This window comes from Mya arenaria, chromosome 17 (assembly GCF_026914265.1).
Source record: "Mya arenaria isolate MELC-2E11 chromosome 17, ASM2691426v1".
Taxonomy (NCBI): domain Eukaryota; kingdom Metazoa; phylum Mollusca; class Bivalvia; order Myida; family Myidae; genus Mya; species Mya arenaria.
The window spans coordinates 32992098-33015433 of NC_069138.1; the positions used below are offsets into that span (position 1 = coordinate 32992098).

Below are 23336 nucleotides of genomic sequence, written 5' to 3' on the forward strand. Positions count from 1 at the left end.
GTATATGGGCAAATATAAGCCCTAGACCCCTACCATACATGTAAGGCTCGTTCTCGCAGAAACGAGCAAGGGGACCATAGGGACCTATGTCACTGTGTAGCCGAGACCTGGCCCTAGGTGATGGCACATGTGAATACCCTAGGATTTTAGGCAGGCTATGCGGGATAGGGACATGAACTCGATCCCCCATGCCAATTTGGCCCATATTCAGACACTGCTGTGGTGCGGATGCCTTAAAAACGAGCAAGGGGACCAATGGCACTGTATCCAAGGGTTACCTGGCGGTGTGATACATTCGGGGAAACTGTTAATACTACGAGGATTTTAGTCTGGGCCCCGTCCTTAGCCCAACATTGTGCGTATATGGGCAATATAAGCCCTACTGACCCCTACCATACATGTAAGGCTCGTTCTCGCAGAAACGAGCAAGGGGACCATAGGGACCTATGTCACTGTGTAGCCGAGACCTGGCCCTAGGTGATGGCACATGTGAATACCCTAGGATTTTAGGCAGGCTATGCGGGATAGGGACAAACTGACCCAAAAATTTACCTAGGGGACATAACGATAAGTGTAGGGATGAACTAGGCCACGACGCCTACTTTATGATAAATTTATTTCGCTGGAGCTGTTGTACTGAATAGCCGAAAATAGAGCTCGAAAATTGAACTTTGCTGCTGCAAAAGCCATTTTTGGGACGGACTGACCCGATTATTCGACTAAGAGGTCCTTAACAGAAAGTGTAATGATAACTAGGTTCAGGGCCTATAATGTGAACTATAGATAATAATAATACTCTTTCATGGCTCATGTTTTAGGCATTGATACGTTTGCTTAAAATTATCATGGCTTTTGCCACTATGCTAGAGTGGTCGGCATTTGGAATTTCTTCAACCTCAAATATACCATTTTATTCGGAAAAGTCTGGTTTGAGCACATTAACATGTGAGCATTGCCTTATGCCTCAATATGCTGTGATGGCTCATGTTCGAGGCATTCACGAGTTTATGTTCAATTGACATGAATATTGCCAGAGTGGTAGGAATTTGGAATCACTTCAACCTCACATAGGCCATTGATCTGGGGAAACTCTGGTCTGAGCATAATGAACGAACACATGAATATACATCGCTAAGGTGTTTGAGCACACAACATGAAAATCCCGTGTCAATAGAAAAAAAATCGTTATTTTGGTAAATGAAATGTAAATTATTGAGAACACTGCGTTGGAGATTGATTAACACCGGGTTGCAGACATCAGGTTTAAAGCTGCCCTCTCACAGATTTACCGTTTTTCCAATTTTTTTCAATTTTTTTGTCTTGGAATTGGAAAATATTGCGTAAATATCTGCTTACCAGTGATTAAAGACTGCTGACAAAAAATCAAATCGCAGATCTTCATATTTCCATCCCAAATTTAATGTTTTATGGCTTAAACCGTTACTAACGGTTTAAGAAAAATGGATAGAACATAAATTTTGGGACGGAAATATGTAAAGCTGCGATCTGATCTTTAGTCAGCAGTCTTTTACCATTGGTTTGCAGATATTTACGCAAAAATATTCTCGTTCCAAGACAAGAAAAAAGGTGTCAAAACGTTCAATCTGTGAGAGTACAGCTTTAAAGCTTAGCTTCAGATTTGAAATGCAGGGTGTTTCTAGCACAGTTTCGAATTTAAATTGGCCCTATATAAGAAACAGTCGTAACATAGTACCTGTTTAACAAAAACAATAGCTTTATATTTTTTAGAGACAGATATTGCCGAAATTTACCTTCAATGCCTTATAGATAGAAATTTGGGATCCCCGATTCGCATCTTACGATGAACAATCGAATGATGACTAAACGATTGACTGCTACCGAACATCCGTATTAACGGAGGGTACACAGGGGTAACATTTTGGATGGTATAAGAGGTGCAGGAGAGAAAACAGTGATTACTTACAGGGGAAAAGAGGGCTTTTCGTTTAGCAGTGTTGTTGAGTATCCAATATGTTTACTTTTAGATAAAGATAAGTAGCATTATCTTTATGTTTAGGTCTATAAACGTATGCTACATATATACAATATATTTCTTGAATGAATTATATTTAAAAATATGGTAACATTTTGTAAACTTATGAATGTGTTAGTATCCTTTCCTGAATGTGGCCATTTGAAGCGGTAATTTATCAAAGCCTGTCATTAATAAGCATACATCAAGTATATAAATATGCATTAATCACAAATCAGCATTGCTCTCCGGGATACGACATTATGTAACGGCAAACATCTTCACCGTATTCCGGGATAGTTCCAAGCCTCTGTCCTGTGTATGTATTACAAAATGCACAGTTTTAGAATTATTTTAGCCGCGCATTTGTTTAGGTGTTAACATATTTTCGGCTAACATGGAAGACGTCACATTCCCAATGTGACGCCATAAAATTAACGTTTTATGTCCATATAAATAAACAAATATTACACCAAAGTGCACAGTTCAAGGCTGAATTTAGACATAGCGATATTATAGCGTAAGAACCCTCCAATCTCCTTATTTATTTATGCCGCATATACTATGCTTCAAGGGGAAGACGGATCAAGACTAAGTTGTGATCCCTAGGAAATATCAAATCGTATTAAAGTGCACTGTTGTTTACGGCCATCACACAATAAGGTGTAGACATCGCAATAACCCTAAATACAAATAAAAGCCGGACCTATTTATTTATTTAATTGCCTATGACAGGCACATTTATTTACACACATTAAACACGCATTAAGAACCAAATGTATGTCCCTATCTCGAATAGCCTTTCGAAAAAGTTATTCACATAAGGCCTCACCAAGGGCCAGGTCTCGGTTACACTGTGATATTGGTCGATATGGTACCCTTGGTCGTTGTAAGGATTCCGCAACATAAACGGTAAGTATGTGGGTCAGGTAGGTGTTGGAAGCTTATTTCATGTCCCTATCCCGCATTATCACCCTAAAATCCTAAGTGATTCACATACAGAATGTGTAAGGAAGCATTACTGAAAGGATTTCTTAAATGAAATGAAGTATTTTTTTAACGATTCTTGAATGAAATAATGAACTATTGGTGTAAATATAAGGAATTAATTGCGGGGTTGATATCATTATCGGGGTATGAACGCAATCGGGCTTGTCAAAGTGTGTGGAGTCCGAACCCTGCAATTCATTCCTTAAGTAAATACTAAAGTGCACTGTCGTTTACGGCCATCACACAATTAGGTGTTAACACCGTAGTAACTCTAAATACAAATAAAAGCTGGACCTATTATTTATTTAATTGCCTATGACATGGCATATCTCGAATAGTCTTTCGAATAATCCGAAGTTATTCACATAAGGCCTCACCAAGGGCCAGGTCTCAGTTACACTGTGATATTGGTCGATATGGCCTTGTTCAAGGACATATAAACGGTAAGTATGTGGGTCAGGTAGGTGTTGGGAACTTATTTCATGTCCCTATCCCGCATTATCACCCTACAAGTCTAAGTGATTCACATATGCCATAAACTTAAACCAGTCTCGGCTATACAGTGGCAATGGTTCGCTTGCTTGTTTTAAGGTTATCGCACCATAACAGTTGTATATTGGATATTAGGTATTGGGAGTCTTACCATGTCCTATCCTGCATAACTTGCCTAAAATCCTAGGTTATTCAAATATATGCCATCATTTGGTGCAAGGTCTCGGCTGAACAGTGACATATGTCCATATTGTCGCAGTGCACGTTTTAATGTTTCCACACAATAACAAACAATAACGCTGCAAGAATATCGTGTAAATTACTAATATGCATAATGGGCATATTTTATGTCCCTATCCCAGATACCATAGGATATTTTCATGTTTCAACACCGAGTATGGCCAGGTCTCGGCTAAACGGTGACATAGGTCGCTATGGTCTCCTTTCTCGTTTAAAGGTTTCCGCACCATAACATGTTAGTAATGCCAGGTAGGCATTGGAAGTATTTTTCATGTCCCTATCTAGCCTAGCATAACTTGCCTAGGTTGATCCATTTACCATCACTTCAAGCCAAATATTGGCTACGACGTGTCATAGGTTACTACTCATTGTAATGTTATCGCACCATAAAAGTTGTATATTGGCTAAATAGTACTATGGATTCTTTTGAATGCCTCTTCCCCGCAAAATCTGCCTTAAATCCTAACTAATTCACATATGGAATCATCTGGGGTAAAGTCTCGGCTACACAGTGACTAAGGTCGCTATGATCTCTTTGAGTGTTGTAAGGTTTCCGCACCAAAACAATGCCAGAATATAAATAACTAAATATCCATTAGGAGCAAATTTCATGTCCCTATCCCGCATAGCCTGCATAAATTCCTATGATATTCATATGTTTACTCACCGTGTATGGACAGGTCGCGATTTGGGTGGCTATGGTATATGTGTTCGTGTTCATGTTTTCGCTGTTTGTTATTAATGCAATGAAGGCATTTGGAGCTTATTTCATGCCCCTTTCCCTCGAAGCCTGCCTAAAATTCTTGGTAATTCAGCGATGTTATCACTTAAAGCGAGGTCTGGGCTACAAAGTGCCATAGGTCCCTTCGTGCGCTTGCTCGTGTTAAGGGTTTCGCACCGTTTTAGTTGTATATTGGGTAAATAGGAATTGGGAGTCATTTTCATTTCCCTATCCCGCATAACCTGCCTATATATTTACATAAACCATCATCTGGGAAAGGTCAAGTCTACTTAGTAACGTAAGTCACTATGTCCCCTTACTCGTTTTAAGGTTTCCGCGCAATGCCAGATTATGAGGGAAATAGACATTGGTAGCCTTTCCATGTCCCTTTCCTGCATAGCCTGCCTAGGACTAGGTCTTAGCTACACGCTGACATAGGTCGTTATGGTCCACTTGCTCGTTGTAATGTTTCCGCACCATAACTTGTAATGAATATGTGGCAAATAGGCATTGGGAGCATTTTCCATGTCTCTATCTCGCATAGCATGCCTACAATACGAGGTTATTCATATGAAGTATCACATAGGACAAGATCTCGTCTATAAGGTGACATAGGTTGTTATGGTCCCGTTTGTCGTTTTAAGGTTTCTGAACCATAACATGTAATGAATATGAGGCAAATAGACATTGGGAGCCTTTTTCATATACGTATCTCGCATAGCATGCCTAAAATCCTAGGTTATTCATATGTACTATTACCTAGTACTAGGTCTCGGCTGCATGATGACAAAGGTCGATATGGTCCCGATGCTCGTTTAAAGGTTTCCGCACCATAACATGTAATGAATATTAGACAATTATACATTGGGAGCCTTTTCCATGTCCCTATCTCGCGTAGCCTGCCAAAAATCATAGGTTATTCATATGTACTATCACCTAGGACTTGGTCTAAGAAACAAGCTGACATAGGTCGGTATGGTCTCCTTGCTCGTTTAAAGGTTTCTGCACCGTAACATTTAGTGAATATGAGGTAAAAATAGGCATCGCGAGCCTTTTCCATGTCCATATCTCGCATAGCCTGCCCAAAATCCTAGGTGATTCATATGTACTATCACATAGGACTAGGTCTAAGCTACATCTTGACATAGGTCACTTTGGTCCCCTTAATTGTTTTAAGGTTTTTGCGCAATAACATGCAATAAATGTGAGGCAAATTGGCATTGGCAGCATTTTTCATGTCCCTATCTCGCACAGCCTGCCTAAAATCCTGGGTAATTCATAGGTACTATCATCTAGGACTAGGTTCAAGCAACTAGCTGACATAGGTCGCTATGGTCCCCTTGTTTTTTTATGGTTTCTACACCATAACATTTAATAAATATGAGGTAAAAATAGTCATTTGGAGCCTTTTCCATGTCACTTTCTCGTACAATCTGCCTAAAATCCTAGGTATTCCATATGTACTATCACCTAGGACTAGGTCTAAGCAACAAACTCTCATAGGTCTCTATGGTCCCCTTGCTCGTTTTAAGTTTTCTTCACCATAACATGTAATGAAAATAAGGCAAATAGGCATTGTGAGCATTTTCCATGTCCCTATATCGCATAGCCTGCCTACAATCCTAGATAATTCATATGTTCTATCATCTAGCACTAGGTCTGAGCAACGAGCTGACATAGGTCGCTTTGGTCCTCTTGCTCGTTTTAAGGTTTTTGCACCATAGCATGTAATGAATATGAGGCAAATATGCATTGGTAGCCTTTATCATGTCCCTATCACTCATAGCCTACCTAAAATCCTAGGTAATTCATATGTACTATCACCTAGGACTAGGTGTAAGCTACACGCTGACATAGGGCGCTATGGTCCCCTTGCTCGTTCGAACGCTTCTGCACCATAACATGTAATGACTATGAGGCAAATATACACTGGGAGCCTTTTCAATGTCCCTATCTCGCATAGCCTGCCTAAAATCATACGTTATTAATATGTACTATCACCTAGGACTAGGTCTCTGCCACATGGTGGCATAGGTCGCTTTGGTCCCGTTTCTCGTTTTAAGGTTTCTGCACCATAACATGTAATTAATACGAGGCAAATAGGCATTGAGAGCCTTTTTCATATACGTATCTCGCATAGCGTGCCTAAAATCCTATGTTATTCATATGTACTATCACCTAGGACTTGGTCTCGGCTACATGGTGACACATGTCGCTGTGGTCCCCTTGCTCGTTTTAATGTTTTCGTGCCATAACAAGTTTATGGCTATGCGGCAAATATATATTGGGGGTCTATTCCATGTTCCTCTACCGCAAAGCCTGCCTTAAATCCTAGGAATTTCATATGTTCAATCACCTAAAACTAGGTCTCGGCTAAACGATGAAATACGTTTCTCTGGTCCTGTTTCTCGTTTTAAATTTTCTGCACCATAACATGTAATGAATGTAGGGCAATAGGCATTGGGAGCCTTTTTCATGTCTCGCATAGCCTGCCTAAAATCCTAGGTAATTCATATGTACTATCATCTAGGACTAGGTTCAAGCAACGAGCTGACAAAGGTCGCTATGGTCCCCGTGCTCGTTTTAAGGTTACTGAACGATAACATGTAATAAATGTGAGGCAAATTGGCATTTGGAGCATTTTGCATGTCCCTATCTTGCATAGCCTGCCTAAAATCCTTGGTAATTCATATGTACTATCATCTAGGACTAGGTCCAAGAACGAGCTTACATAGGTCGGTATGGTACCTTTATTCGTTTTAAGGTTTCTGCTACATAACATGTAATGAACATGGGTCAAATTGGCATTTGGAGCCTTTTCCATGTTCCTTTTTCGCATAACATGCCTAAAGTCCGAGGTTATTCATATGTTCTATCACCTAGGACTTGGTCTCGGCTACATGGTGACACATGTCGCTGTGGTCCCCTTGCTCGTTTTAATGTTCTCGTGCCATAACAAGTTTATGGCTATGCGGCAAATATATATTGGGGGTCTATTCCATGTTCCTCTACCGCAAAGCCTGCCTTAAATCCTAGGAATTTCATATGTTCAATCACCTAAGACTAGGTCTCGGCTAAACGATGAAATACGTTTCTTTGGTCCCGTTTCTCGTTTTAAATTTTCTGCACCATAACATGTAATGAATGTAGGGCAATAGGCATTGGGAGCCTTTTTCATGTCTCGCATAGCCTGCCTAAAATCCTAGGTAATTCATATGTACTATCATCTAGGACTAGGTTCAAGCAACGAGCTGACATAGGTCGCTATGGTCCCCATGCTCGTTTTAAGGTTTCTGAACGATAACATGTTATAAATGTGAGGCAAATTGGCATTTGGAGCATTTTTCATGTCCCTATCATGCATAGCCTGCCTAAAATCCTAGGTAATTGATATGTACTATCATCTAGGACTAGGTCCAAGAACGAGCTTACATAGGTCGGCATGGTACCTTTATTCGTTTTAAGGTTTCTGCTACATAACATGTAATGCACATGGGTCAAATTGGCATTTGGACCCTTTTCCATGTTTCTTTTTCGCATAACATGCCTAAAGTCGGAGGTTATTCATATGTACTTTCATCTAGGACTAGGTCTCGTTAACAAGGTTACATAGGTCGCTATGGTCCCGTTTCTCGTTTTAAGGTTTCTGAACCATATCATGTAACGAATATGCGTCAAATATACATTGGGAGCCTTTTCCATGTCCCCATTCAACACAGCCTGCCTTAAATCCTAGGAAATTCATATGTTCAATCACCTAGGAGTAGGTCTCAGCTAAACGATGACTTACGTTTCTTTGGTCCTAGTTCTCGTTTTACATTTTATGCACCATAGCATGTAATGAATGTAGGGCAATAGGCATTCATTGGGAGCCTTTTTCATGTCTCGCATAGCCTGCCTAAAATCCTAGGTAATTCATATGTATTATCATCTAGGACTAGGTTCAAGCAACGAGCTGACATAGGTCGCTATGGTCCGCTTAATTATTTTAAGTTTTATGCGCCAGAACATGTAATAAATGTGAGGCAAATTGGCTTTTGGAATATTTTTCATGTTCCTATCTCGCATAGACTGCCTAATATCCTAGGTAATTTGTATGTACTATGATCTAGGACTAGGTTCAAGCAACGAGCTGACATAGGTCGCTATGGTCCCCGTTCTCGTTTAAAGGTTTCTGCACCATAACACTTAATGAATAAGAGGTAAATATAGGCATTCGGAGTCTTTTCCATGTCCCTATCTCGCATAATCTGCCTAAAATCCTAGGTAATTTATACATACTATCACCTAGGACTAGGTCTAAGCTACACGCTGACATAGGCCGCTATGGTCCCCTTACTCGTTTTAAGGTTTTTGAACCATAACATGTAATGAATATGAGGCAAATAGGTATAAGGGGCCTTTTCCATGTCCCTATGTCGCATAGCCTGCCTAAAATCCTAGATAATTCATATTTACTATCACCTAGGACTAGGTCTAAGCAACGAGCTGACATAGGTCGCTTTGGTCCCCTTGCTTGTTTAAGGTTTTTGCAACATAACATTTGATGAATATGAGGTAAAAATAGACATTTTTGAGTCTTTCCCATGTCCCTATCACGCACAATCTGCCTAAAATCCTAGATAATTCATATGTACTATCTCCTAGGACTAGGTCTAAGCTACACGGTGACATAGGTCGCTGTGGTCCCCTTGCTCGTTGTAAGGATTCTGAACCATAACGTGTAATGAATATGAGTCAAATAGGCATGTGGAGCATTTTGCATGTCCCTATCTCGTATAGCCAGCCTAAAATCCTTGGTTATTCATATGTACTATCACCTAGGACTAGGTCTAAGCTACACACTGACATAGGGCACTATGGTCCCCTTGCTCGTATAAAGGTTTTTGTACCATAACATGTAATGAATATGAGGCAAATTGGCATTGAGGGCATTTTCAATGTCCCTATCTCGCATAGCCTGCCTAAAATCTTACGTTATTCATGTATACTATTATCTAGGACTAGGTCTCTGCTACATTGTGACATAAGTCGCTTTGGTCTCCTTGCTCGTTTTAAGGTTACCGCACCAAAAGATGAAAATAATATGAATCAAATATGCATTGGGAGCCTTTTCCATGACCCTATCTCGCATAGCATACCTAAATTCCTAAGTTATTCATATGTACTATCATCTAGGACTAGGTCTCGGCTGCATGATGACAAAGGTCGATATGGTCCCCATGCTCGTTTTAAGGTTTCTGCACCATAACATGTAATGAATATGAGACAAATAGGCATTGGGATCCTATTCCATGTCCCTATCTCGTATAGCCTGCCTAAAATCCTAACCAATTCATATGTACTTTCACCTAGGACTAGGTTTAAGCCACACGCTGACATAGTTCGCTATGGTCCACATGCTCGTTTTTAGGTTAATACACCATAACATGTAATAATATGAGGCAAATTGGCATTGGGAGCCTTTTCCATGTCCCTATATCGCATAGCCTGCCTAAAATCCTAGGTAATTGATATGTTCTATCACCTAGGATTAGGTCTAAGCTACATAGGTCGCTATGGTCCCCTTGCTCGGTTTAAGGTTTCTGCACCATAACATTTATTGAATATGAGGTAAAAAAAAGGCATTTGGAGCCTTTTCCATGTCCCTTTCTCGCAAAGCCTTTCTTAATTCCTAGGTAATTCATATATTCTATCACCTAGGATTATGTCTATGCTATACGCTAACATAGGTCGCTGCTCATGTTAAGGTTTCTGCACCATAACATGTAATGAATATGAGACATATAGGGATTGGGTGCCTTTTCCATGTTCCTATCTCGTATAGCCTGCCTATAATCCTAGGTAATTCATATGTACTATCACCTAGGACTAGATCTAAGTCACACACTGACATAGTTCGCTATGGTCCCGTTGCTCGCTTAAAGGTTAATGCATCATAACTTGTAATAATAAGAGGCAAATAGGCATTTGGACCCTTTTCCATGTCCCTATATCGCATAGCCTGCCTAAAATCCTAGGTAATTCATATGTACTATCACCTAGGACTAGGTCTAAGCAACGAGCTGAAATAGGTCGCTATGGTCCCCTTCCTCTTAATTATTTAATGGTTTCTGCACCATACCATGTAATAACATTCAATGATTATAAGGTAAAAATAGGCATTTGGAGCCTTTTCCATGTCACTTTCTCGCACAATCTGTCTAAAATCCTATATAATTCATATGTACTATCACCTAGGAATAGGTCTAAGCAACGAACTGGCATAGGTCGGTTTGGTCCCCTTGCTCGTTCTAAGGTTTTTTTGCACAATAACATGTAATGAATATGAGGGAAATAGGCATTGGGAGCCTTTTCCATGCCCCTATCACTCATAGCCTACCTAAAATTCTAGGTAATTCTTATGTTCTATCACCTAGGATTAGGTCTAAGCTACACGCTAACATAGGTCGCTGTGGTCCCCTTGCTCGTTTTAAGGTTTCTGCACCATAACATATAATGAATATGAGGCAAATAGGGATTGTAAGCCGTTTCCATGTCCCTATCTCGTATAGCTTGCCTAAAATCCTAGGTAATTCATATGAACTATCACCTAGGACTTGGTCTAAGCCACACGCTGACATAGTTCGCTATGGTCCCCTTGCTCGTTTTATGGTTAATGCACCATAGCATGTAATAATAAGAGGCAAATAGGTATTGGGAGCCTTTTTCATGTCCCTAAATCGCATAGCCTGCCTAAAACCCTAGGTAATTCATATGTACTATCACCTAGGACTTGGTCTGAGCAACGAGCTGACAAAGGTCGCTATGGTGACGTATGATCCCCTTAATTATTTTAAGGTTTCTGCACCATACCATGTAATAAATGTGAGTCAAATTGGCATTGGGAGCATTTTTTATGTCCCTATCTAGCATAGCCTGCCTAAAATCCTAGGTAATTCATATGTACTATCATCTAGGACTAGGTTCAAGCAACGAGCTGACATAGGTCGCTATGGTCCCCTTGCTCGATCTTAAGTTTCTGCACCATAACATTTAATGAAGATGAGGGAAAAATAGACATTTGGAGCCTTTTCCATGTCACTTTCTGTCACAATCTGCCTAAAATCCTAGGTAATTCATATGTACTATCACCTACGAATATGTCAAAGCAACGAACTGGCATAGGCGCTATGGTCCCCTTGCTCGTTTTAAGGTTTCTTCACCATAACATGTAATGAATATGAGGCAAATAGGCATAAGGGGCCTTTCCCATGACCCTATATTGCATAGTATGCCTAAAATCCTAGATAATTCATATTTACTATCACCTAGAAAAAGATCTAAGTAACAAGCTGACATGGGTCGCTTTGGTCCCCTTGCTCGTTTTAAAGTGTTTGCACAATAACATGTAATGAATATGAGGGAAAAAGCCATTGGGAGCCTTTTCCATGCCCCTATCACTCATAGCCTACCTAAAATCCTAGGTAATTCATATGTACTATCACCTATGACTAGATCTAAGATACACACTGATAAAGGGCGCTATGGTCCCCTTGCTCGTTTGAAGGTTTCTGCACCATAACATGTAATGGATATGAGGAAAATATACATTGGGAGCCTTTTTTAAGTCCCTATCTCGCATAGCCTGCATAAAATCCTAGGTTAGTCATATGTACTATCACTTAGGACTAGGTATCTGCTACATGGTGACATAGGTCGCATTGGTCCAGTTTCTCGTTTTATGGTTTTTGCACCATAACATGTCATTTATAAGAGGCAAAAAGGCATTGGGAGCCTTTTCCATGTACGTATCTCGCATAGCCTGCTTAAAATCCTAGGGTATTCACATGTGCCATCACCTAGGGCCAGGTCTCGGCTACACAGTGACATAGGTCCCTATGGTCCCCTTGCTCGTTTCTGCGAGAACGAGCCTTACATGTATGGTAGGGGTCAGTAGGGCTTATATTGACCATAAACGCACAATGTTGGGCTAAGGACGGGGCCAGACTAAAATCCTCGTAGTATTAACAGTTTCCCCGAATGTATCACACCGCCAGGTAACCCTTGGATACAGTGCCATTGGTCCCCTTGCTCGTTTTTAAGGCATCCGCACCATAGCAGTGTCTGAATATGGGCCAAATTGGCATGGGGGGATCGAGTTCATGTCCCTATCCCGCATAGCCTGCCTAAAATCCTAGGGTATTCACATGTGCCATCACCTAGGGCCAGGTCTCGGCTACACAGTGACATAGGTCCCTATGGTCCCCTTGCTCGTTTCTGCGAGAACGAGCCTTACATGTATGGTAGGGGTCAGTAGGGCTTATATTGCCCATATACGCACAATGTTGGGCTAAGGACGGGGCCAGACTAAAATCCTCGTAGTATTAACAGTTTCCCCGAATGTATCACACCGCCAGGTAACCCTTGGATACAGTGCCATTGGTCCCCTTGCTCGTTTTTAAGGCATCCGCACCATAACAGTGTCTGAATATGGGCCAAATTGGCATGGGGGATCGAGTTCATGTCCCTATCCCGCATAGCCTGCCTAAAATCCTAGGGTATTCACATGTGCCATCACCTAGGGCCAGGTCTCGGCTACACAGTGACATAGGTCCCTATGGTCCCCTTGCTCGTTTCTGCGAGAACGAGCCTTACATGTATGGTAGGGGTCAGTAGGGCTTATATTGCCCATATACGCACAATGTTGGGCTAAGGACGGGGCCAGACTAAAATCCTCGTAGTATTAACAGTTTCCCCGAATGTATCACACCGCCAGGTAACCCTTGGATACAGTGCCATTGGTCCCCTTGCTCGTTTTTAAGGCATCCGCACCATAACAGTGTCTGAATATGGGCCAAATTGGCATGGGGGATCGAGTTCATGTCCCTATCCCGCATAGCCTGCCTAAAATCCTAGGGTATTCACATGTGCCATCACCTAGGGCCAGGTCTCGGCTACACAGTGACATAGGTCCCTATGGTCCCCTTGCTCGTTTCTGCGAGAACGAGCCTTACATGTATGGTAGGGGTCAGTAGGGCTTATATTGCCCATATACGCACAATGTTGGGCTAAGGACGGGGCCAGACTAAATTCCTCGTAGTATTAACAGTTTTTCCCGAATGTATCACACCGCCAGGTAACCCTTGGATACAGTGCCATTGGTCCCCTTGCTCGTTTTTAAGGCATCCGCACCATAACAGTGTCTGAATATGGGCCAAATTGGCATGGGGGATCGAGTTCATGTCCCTATCCCGCATAGCCTGCCTAAAATCCTAGGGTATTCACATGTGCCATCACCTAGGGCCAGGTCTCGGCTACACAGTGACATAGGTCCCTATGGTCCCCTTGCTCGTTTCTGCGAGAACGAGCCTTACATGTATGGTAGGGGTCAGTAGGGCTTATATTGCCCATATACGCACAATGTTGGGCTAAGGACGGGGCCAGACTAAATTCCTCGTAGTATTAACAGTTTCCCCGAATGTATCACACCGCCAGGTAACCCTTGGATACAGTGCCATTGGTCCCCTTGCTCGTTTTTAAGGCATCCGCACCATAACAGTGTCTGAATATGGGCCAAATTGGCATGGGGGATCGAGTTCATGTCCCTATCCCGCAGGTATTCACATGTGCCATCACCTAGGGCCAGGTCTCGGCTACACAGTGACATAGGTCTCTATGGTCCCCTTGCTCGTTTCTGCGAGAACGAGCCTTACATGTTTCCTCGAGATTAATGCTCTTATTGTATTGATTTTGATGGTGATACGGTGCTAGCACCGCATCCCCGCGGTGATATGGTGATACGGTGCTACGGTGCTAACTTCACGCACATGCATTTTTAAACAGTTTCAGGCGGGTATAAAGCCAGTGGGACATTGACTTTATAATGTGCGGAACATGTTAATGGGAATCTATGACGTGGTATTGGAGTGTAAACACATTGAACCTCTATATACGTTAGAGAGATCGCAACCTTCATACGCTAATTGTGAAAGTAAAAATACGCGAGATATATTTCTTGCATTATCGCATCTTTGGTTGGTTCAATTTATACAGAAAACTTATCATTTTCTTTCAAATTGAAGAAAAAGGCGCATGCTTAAAAAGAAAAAAAAATACTTTGGAATTTACATTTAAAGAAAAGACTATAATAAATATATGCGCCCAAATATGGCACTGTGAAATTTTATTCTTAAAATATGCAATGTATAGCTATTAAAATTGCATACGTTTCCCAAAATTGTTTAGACAGATTATGATTTAGACATGATTTCGGAAAAAAAGCTTGAAGAAAAAAAATCCACTTCTGAAATATTTTTATATATCAAGGCCAAAGGGCTGTTGTGTTGCCGATATTGCCAATAAAACTTGAAACTATATAAGTCAGATATAAACGCGACTGAAAATAAAGCTAATCCAAGTTCCATACATCATACGTAAGTTATGCTTGGGTTATTGCCCTTAGCATTATCAAGTGGTTAACACGTTTTCTCGTAAAATGCATGTTTTTTTTCTGTGACAATATCTTTTGAATATACAAATAAGCATTGTATCAGTATTACCAGTCATTGATGTCTTAAACAATATAAGATAATATGAGGGCATGTTAGTAGTTGGTAAGGTGATTCTTAGCAAAGTTTGAGTAGCATATTAAGAAATTTCAAAGAATTTGATATATATTTTTAAGTATTTGTCATTGAAGAAGTCAATATTGCTGGATAAGGAAATGCAGGTCAAGTGATGAACGATTACATAATACTTATATAGAGGAATGGCACTGGCATGACTGTAGCCTAAACATGTGGGTACATAAACCAATCTGTAAGGCGTAATCTCTTTATTTGTTTCTACAAACCCGACGGACACTTTTTGTTTCTCCCGACTCTAAGCTTTTACTGCATGCGCTTTATTGGTAATTTCCTAAAAAAGGTACAGTTTTTTATGAAAATGTTTTGGGGAGGGCTTTAAGAAACACCTCTGGGCCTTTCTTAGTAATGACTTATTGCATTGGAGCAACATTTTTGAAACCATAAATCTCCAAAATGATAACTCGTATGCCGCTTTTTTGTTTTTCTGTTTTTGTTTTGTTTGAATGCTCACTTTTGAATACACGTTTTATACGGATACATAAACAGCACTGCATAAACTCAATCTAGAAAACGTATGTAAAAGTATTATCGTTCCTTATAAAAGGTGACATCTTCCTTAAACAACAACAACATTTTTACCAAAATGAATACAACTTTTCAAGTATATATCTAGAGTCATATTCATTGAAACAGATTTTTATTGGTATAATAAATTATTTTCCAACACATTTTAGTGTTGATAATTTCTTCTGGTTTTAATTGGTACTTGACTGTAGGCAGGTTGTATGGCTAAATGTTCAGTTGTTAATTTCCGTTTGACTGATTTGGTTGAAGTATTTTAAAGGACGGTGTGGCATGAAATTCTTAAGACCCGTGAAATAGGTCAGACTTACCATACTGCGCATGCGCAGACGGCGGTCAATGATCATCGAGTAATGGCCGTGAGATATGCAAGTTTGATAAAAGTTTGATATTCCATTACGGAATTGTTCGTTCTTCATTTTGGGCCCCAAGTTTGCCCAATTGAATGATAAGTGACCCCGCAAATTTAGACACCCAGTTGGTCTCCACAAACATTTAACTGTTTCAGATTAAGTTTGTGTCCGTTTTTATCTTTGTTGCTTTTATCATTGAAAACTATTACCACATCTCATTTATACCCCATTTAACAAAGACGGCGAACAATCTCATGAAGGCTTAATTCCGCATTAAACTACGATGTGGGCAAGCATTAATAGGCACAGACATACCTTAAACATTTAACACTTCGTCCCCAGAAATGCTATAGTTTTCCTTTCTTTTATGATTGTATTTCAAATGCTAACCTTTAAAAGGGGTCGTTAATTTCCAGTGTCTGCGAGTTGATTAAGATCCCCTTATTATTAAGTTCTTGTTATTGTCCTTTCCGATAACTCGATTATCTTTCCCTGAATACTCTTCAAGTGGGCATGCGCAAAAAGCGGAAATTTACTTCCGGGGACTACACAAACCAGGAAGTAAACAGCAACAAGTGAAAATGGAAAGTAAAGATTCAAAACTAATAAAGAAAACGGGCAGGAAAACCCCTAAGTACTGTTGTATTTGTAAAGGAATTTACAGAGGAAAGGTTATTGATGGGAGAAAAGTGTCATTGCACCGTTTTCCTCAGAACAAACGTTTAAAACGTGTGTGGGTGCAGCGATGTAAAACGGTCATGAGATCGTTCCAGTGGAATGAACACAGACGATTGTGTAGTGAGCATTTTGTTGGCTTCAGAGGACCTTCATTCCAGCATACACTTCCATCTATGTTTCCAACTGAGACTGGTGCTACCAAAACCTTCCAGCCAACGGTATTTTTTATTTCTTATATTAGTTTAAGTTCTTCCTTACATGCACCTCAAAATGAATTATGTTATATCAACGGTGCTTAAAAACAATGTCACAGCACTTATTTGTAAATTTTGTAATTTAAGAAATGATTAAAGAATTGTTTTCAAATACAGCCTGGAAAAATGTGTACCATATAGCCTGGCAGATTTTGTACTAAAACATTTATCTTATACAGTTTCATTTGCAATTTCAGCTCCTTGATGAAGACGTAGGTGATGATGATGATGGTGATACGGTCAATGACGATTTAGACCTAGAACTGTCAAATGATGATAGTATACAGCCACAACTGTCATTTGTATCCCCTTCCGGGCATGCCATTGATACCTCTGTCCACCTGCATGATTACTGCATGGGACCAGTACTACAGCCACAGAATCAGTCCTTTAGGTATTGTTCAATATATATATATATTGCTTCTTGTGCTATGAAATCGATCTGATAAGTTAATTACTTCTGATCATTTTTCTTCATTCTTTAACAAAAATAGGAAAATTTAAGTGTTTGTAAATGTTTAAGGCCAAAAAAACAAACATTTGGTTAGGGTTACCAGACTGTACATGTAAGATGTGGTAAATGGGTACATGATCAATTTGTATATGTTTCAGATGTTGTGACACACAGACTGAGAACAACTGTGCAGTGATGGAAGTACAAACTGAAGAAAGTTTCCTGGGAAAAACAGCAGACTTCAGTTCACAAACAGAACATTCTACTAGAGACTTTGGTGTACAATGTCAGCTACCTATGCTCACATATGATGACGTAAAATACAATGACGATTTGGTCAGTTTTTACACCGGAATCCCTAATCGAGTTGTGTTTGAAGCTTTGTTTGATGAAATCAAGGATGAAGCTGAAGTGCGGACATCAAGGCGGAAACTTAACTATAAAGATTCAGATGGAGGACGGCCAAGAACTCTAAGTGTTCTGGATGAATTTTTCATGGTGCTGATGCGCCTACGTCTAGGTCTGTTATTTGAAGATCTAGGTACTAGGTTTTGCATATCCACTTCACAATGTAGTGACATTGTTGAAAGATGGATCAACTATTTACATGTACAATTATCCTTTCTTGTTCAATGGCCATCTCGTGAGGTAGTGAAAAATAACATGCCTGAACAATTTAAAGAGAAATATTCTAACACTAGAATTATTATCGACTGCACTGAAATTTACAGTGAAACATCCAGTTCTCTTTCTTTGAAAAGTTTAATGTACAGTGATTACAAGTCTCACATGACTCATAAGATTTTGGTGGGTATAAGCCCAAATGGTGTTGTAACTTTTGTTTCTGACTGTTGGGTGGGCTGTACCAGTGACAAGAAACTCACAGAAAAATGTGGACTCTTGGACTTGCTTGAAGAAGGAGACGCCATAATGGTTGATAAGGGTTTCACTATTACAGACCTTACTACTCCAAGAGGCATTCATCTCATTATTCCACCATTTAAACAGAAAGGAAAACAATTCTCTAAACGTGAGGTTCTCCTTACAAAAGATATTGCAAGTTTACGAATACATGTTGAAAGGCAAATGGAGAGAATCAAGAACTTTCGAATATTGCATGGCAATATTCCTATAACACAGTCAAGGAGAATTTCTAAAGTGTTCAAAATATGCACATATTTGACAAATCTATGGCCACCACTTGTTCAATAATAACTCATGTGTCAATGAAAGCGTTTGTATATATCAAGCATTAGATTTAGGGATAAAAACTTGTATACTTCTAACTAGAACAATGAAATTACAATTTTGTTTTAAAATCATTTTTTCGAGCAAGTTATATGATAACATATGAGATTACACATTTGATTCAGGTTTGACAAAAATGGATAAGGAAATATGCTCATGTGAATGGATTTCAAGATTTGATTTGAAACATGTATGCATTAACTGATCAATTTATTGATATAATTTTTTGTTTGTGAAACATCTGCTTTGTATTTTGTGGTTTTATTATTTGTAACATTTCTAAGAATAAAAGTCAAAGATCACTTATTAAGTTTGGCTCTGAAATGAGTTTTTTTTTATTTGCCATGTGTAATTGATCTACCACGTACTTCAAATCATTAGTATTGAATTGCTTAAAGGATTTTTCAGTATGAACCATTTTCATATCAGTTTCATAATTGAACTAAGTGGAAATAAGAATAGGCAAGAGTGCCATAGATCAAACTGAAATGCCCGACAAATGTTAACTTTAAGATACATTAGATTAAAAAACTAGCCCCATGCTAAATATGTCCCAATGTTTAAAGGGACTGTACACCAGATTGGCACCAATAAAGTTTTTTTCTGTAACAAATCTCAGGACAAATTATTTAATAAAATGTTTTACTCTTCTGATATGATAATGGTAAAGAAATACCAAAATGTAAAAGAAAATTGAGCTATGGATTGAACTAGTGTCACCAAAATAGCTGTCCAGTGTTGTATCCACTTTGCTACGAAGGCTTATCCGAAACCATATGAATGCTTAAGCTAATATACCTTACTTGGTTATATCCCATGATATCATCAACTAGCAAATCACGCATAAGAATGAATTCTACTAGGTATACATACCCAGTAAAAAAAAATTAATGGAGAAATATGGAAAAAATAATGCGAAAATAAATTAATTGTATACTACGGTATGTGGTACTTCAGTTAGTTAGTTTCAATGCATTGTACACATTGATACCAAGTTTATGTCAGTTTTTGACAAGTTTCTTTTTTTTTTCGATATTTCATCACACGGTGTATAGCCCCTTTAAGTTTTGCACCCTGCAAACATAAGAAAGTAACACTCATTTGTTGTTTTTAATTAGCAAGTCAGAAAAGGAGAACAACTCGACAGTCTTGAGTTATGGGCCGTGCAGTAGCTACATGCAAACCAATATTCAATTGAACATCTTCAATTGTTTTAGAGTAAAACTCAGCTACTTCTTTAAACAATGGCAATATAAACGCTATCACTATCCTGCACACAAAATGCAATAATAACACACTTGAAAGGTTAAACATATGTCCATTTATTAAGCTCAGAAATACATCCCTGAAAACTAGATAAATGGAAAGGAAAAGTAGAAAAGGTCAAACATAAAACAAGGAAATAATTAAAGTAGATTTACAGCATCGCATAATCACAATATGTTGACAAAAGTACACATACTTTCAAAATACTGCCCAAAATTTAGATTTACAACTTTTTTATTCATGGTTTCAAATTATAGTAACAATACAGTCATTTTGGAGTTTCATTTTGAATATAGTTATGAAAATAACTGAAAGCAAACAAGATATTCACATAAATTGCCATTATTGATCATTCAAATGTACATGTATAAACAACACATAACTAGACGATGTACAAATCAATTGAACAGACTCATTCCCCTTTTAACACGTTGTGCGTACAGTTCAGGAATGTATGATTCAAGGCAAAATCTGTCAAGTTGACACAACATTTTCAGCCAAAATGATTCACAAAATGCAATTCTCTGTATAGAAAGACCTACACATGTCCAAACTACAAAATCACACCATTTCCTCCCGGTGATTCCCATCTGCCCTTGGACCTGGTAGTAATATTTGTGTGTTTCCTTGAGTAACACCTTGCCATTCTCTAACTGACAAAAAAAATCATTGTCTTCACAGCATTCCTCAGGCGTTTGCATCCTCCATTTCTTAGAGGCAGGACACTTAATCTCAACCAGACCAACACTTTCTGTACAATGTGAACAGAACACAAGCCCATCTGGACTGGCACCAAGGTAGGGTCTGTCGGCACATACAACTAGACCACTGTCTTTAACTGCTAGTCCTTTGTGGTCAGTTTGCATTGCTTTCGCATACATTCTCTTTGCAGCCTTCTCATGTTTAATTCCATATTCTGTGTACTTGCTTGTGAAATTGGAATACAACATCTGCCGCAGGAGTCCGTCAGGTTCAGTTGATTCTTTCCTACGACAGATGCTGCCAAAGTTTGAAGCTGTTAGGCGTTCTTTTCTGGCCTCTTGCCATTTCCCACTTTTTTGGCCCCTTGTTAAGATTTCAGTTAATTGAATTTCTTCAGCGCTTTGCTTCAAAGAGTCAAAATGATCCAAAAACACTGTCTTACTAGAACTGTCCCTCAAGTTTACACTATCATGGTAGTTGAATGGCACAGAATGTAACACAGGGAGATCTGGTTCATTTTCAGTTGTTTCAATTTCAAAGTTTTTTAACCAGCCTACATTCAACTTCGAACCAACCAGTTTCTGCCTAAATCTGTCAATGTTAACAGTGCATCCATTGATAGAGTTCAGTTCATGGTTTTTGTTTACAGAAACTTTACGTACTGACACGTTGTACAGTTTCTTCTTTGAGAACATAAGATCTTCAGATTTCCTAGGCGACAGCTTACGTTTCCGTGGTGCAGACAGCATGCTGAAGTTGTTCCAGGCACAGGGTTTGGATGTTGGAGCAAGGGTTTTTTTACGCGTCAGGTCTTCAAGTCCATACAGCAGGGCACCAATATGGTTGCAGCATTCACCTTCACTAGATGAAAATAAAAAAATTCATTTACATGTGTGCCTTTTTACTTGTTATACTTACATGTATATTCCAAAACATTAAAGTTTGAAAATGGAGGTGAATACACAGTATTTTACACTTAGTATTTCCTGGTAGGCCATGAACATACAAAACACAAACAGTGCCATAAGTAAACACCAACACGGTGAAGGGAGTTCATTGAATCAATACATAAGCTCGCCTGTTCTTTCATTCAGAAAAAAATAGCAAAACTCAGCTAACCATGAAAGCCAAAATTATGACAGTTATAACATGTGCTTTTTTGTCTCTTGTAACAAGTGTACCAAGTTTGATAAGAAGATATGAAATAGTTTGAAGAATGCCCCAAGTTTAAGTATTTGATAATACTGACAAAATAGCCTAGCGTGTGTGGGTTTGACACCTTTCATCAATGCAGATCAGAGACTTTGATTTATCACAAATTAATTCAACTTACCCAGCTGGACAGTTGCAGAACGCGGAGTGTATGCAGCCAGTCACTTTCGACAGAAGGATCCAGGGTTGGTACTCTGGTGACTTTCTTTTGTCTGCAGTTGGAAATGATGGCAGCACGGAAGCTTGAACATAACAGTGGCTGCACTCTTCGCTTATGAGATGGACCTGAAGAATAAATTATAAATAATATTTTAATTTAAATGACAATAAATAAACAACATACATCATAGAACATATGAAAATTGTACAAAATACATTATTTTTTTTAAAATTAAGATAAGTATATAGTCAGTGTGGTTCGACACATACATGTGCTTGCATCCACCACACCCCCCTTAATTGTGGCTAGCCCCGCCTACATAAAAATGTTGAGTACATTTTTCACACCAAATTATTTTTATGTCCAAGTCAAAATAGTCCCCTTGAGCTAATTATATAACTAGATGAAGTAAACATGGCAGAAAAAACAGCCTCAGACTTATTATAAACTCACTATTTGACATACCTCAACTTTCTGTACATGTCCGTCCACATAATAAGTCCTCGCCTTCAATTGACGTTTCGAGTCTCTTTTCAGTACAATGTAGTTGTATATATCCTTTTCCTCTACAGCAGGAAACAGATCAATAGTGGACTTCCATGCCTTCAGTGTTGATGGCGGTGGAAGACCCTCGCCACATGGGAGGATAAAGCGTTCGGTTGCTCTTCTCTCTCTTTCTTCCCGATCTCTCTCCTCCAGCACGCGTTTGTCAGTTATAGAAAGTCTATATGCGCCTTTTATCCTCTCAATCAATTCGCATTTAAGACCTGATACATTCAATTTCCGGTTCGCAAGGTATCTTTTCAAATCGACGACCTTAAATGGTGTCAACTCATTGTTATTCATACACGCCCCAGTGATCTCATTGTCTACGTCGGCCATCTTGCAAAATGTATTCCCCGGAAGTAGGAAATGGAGTAGCCTCCCTTAGAAATCAGGGGAAGTAACCAAGTTATCGGAAAGGACAATAGTCCACCATTTATTATTCAAGTAAAATACTACTGTTTATATTTTGTAAAATCATGTATTTTGAATAATGAAAAAACAGAATTCAATGCCATCAATTCTATACATTATAATTGTTTCAGTATTTGTGATTAGATATGTCATCATAGCTAGGTGTTGTTGCTCCTTTTTTATCATACTGTTTATGTTTTATTTACTTTGGATGTGGTTTGTGATTTAGAAGAATAACCGTTCAATTAAAAATACCAGTGATAAGGTCGAGGCAAATATAAACAAAACGAAATATGATTTTTATACGTTAACAACCAAAACAAAGTCTAAATAAACAATCAAAGCAATGAACATAAAAGTACTGATATAACATGTTCAACGGAAATTAATTCCATTTATCAATAAAACAAACAAGACTATCGCTATATATTGATTAAAAACAGACCTAGTTTGGGCTGAGTAAATA

The 23336-nt window shown here is 39.0% G+C and overlaps 1 protein-coding gene across 1 annotated transcript; it reads left to right on the top strand.

Moving 5' to 3' along the window:
* The first annotated feature begins 16514 nt into the window (after positions 1-16514).
* On the top strand, positions 16515-18869 carry LOC128222752 (uncharacterized). The gene is made up of 3 exons (XM_052931863.1): positions 16515-16835; positions 17069-17265; positions 17484-18869. Exons 1-3 carry the CDS (start codon positions 16521-16523, stop codon positions 18535-18537), a joined length of 1566 nt encoding a protein of 521 aa, XP_052787823.1. The 5' UTR covers positions 16515-16520; the 3' UTR covers positions 18538-18869.
* Positions 18870-23336: the final 4467 nt, after the last annotated feature.

Excerpts from the sequence above, each read along its gene's own strand:
- LOC128222752 (XM_052931863.1), top strand. The coding sequence starts at position 16,521 with ATGGAAAGTAAAGATTCAAAACTAATAAAGAAAACGGGCAGGAAAACC. Across the intron at positions 16,836-17,068 it reads CCAAAACCTTCCAGCCAACG|CTCCTTGATGAAGACGTAGG; the intron begins GTATTTTTTATT and ends TTGCAATTTCAG. Across the intron at positions 17,266-17,483 it reads CCACAGAATCAGTCCTTTAG|ATGTTGTGACACACAGACTG; the intron begins GTATTGTTCAAT and ends TATATGTTTCAG.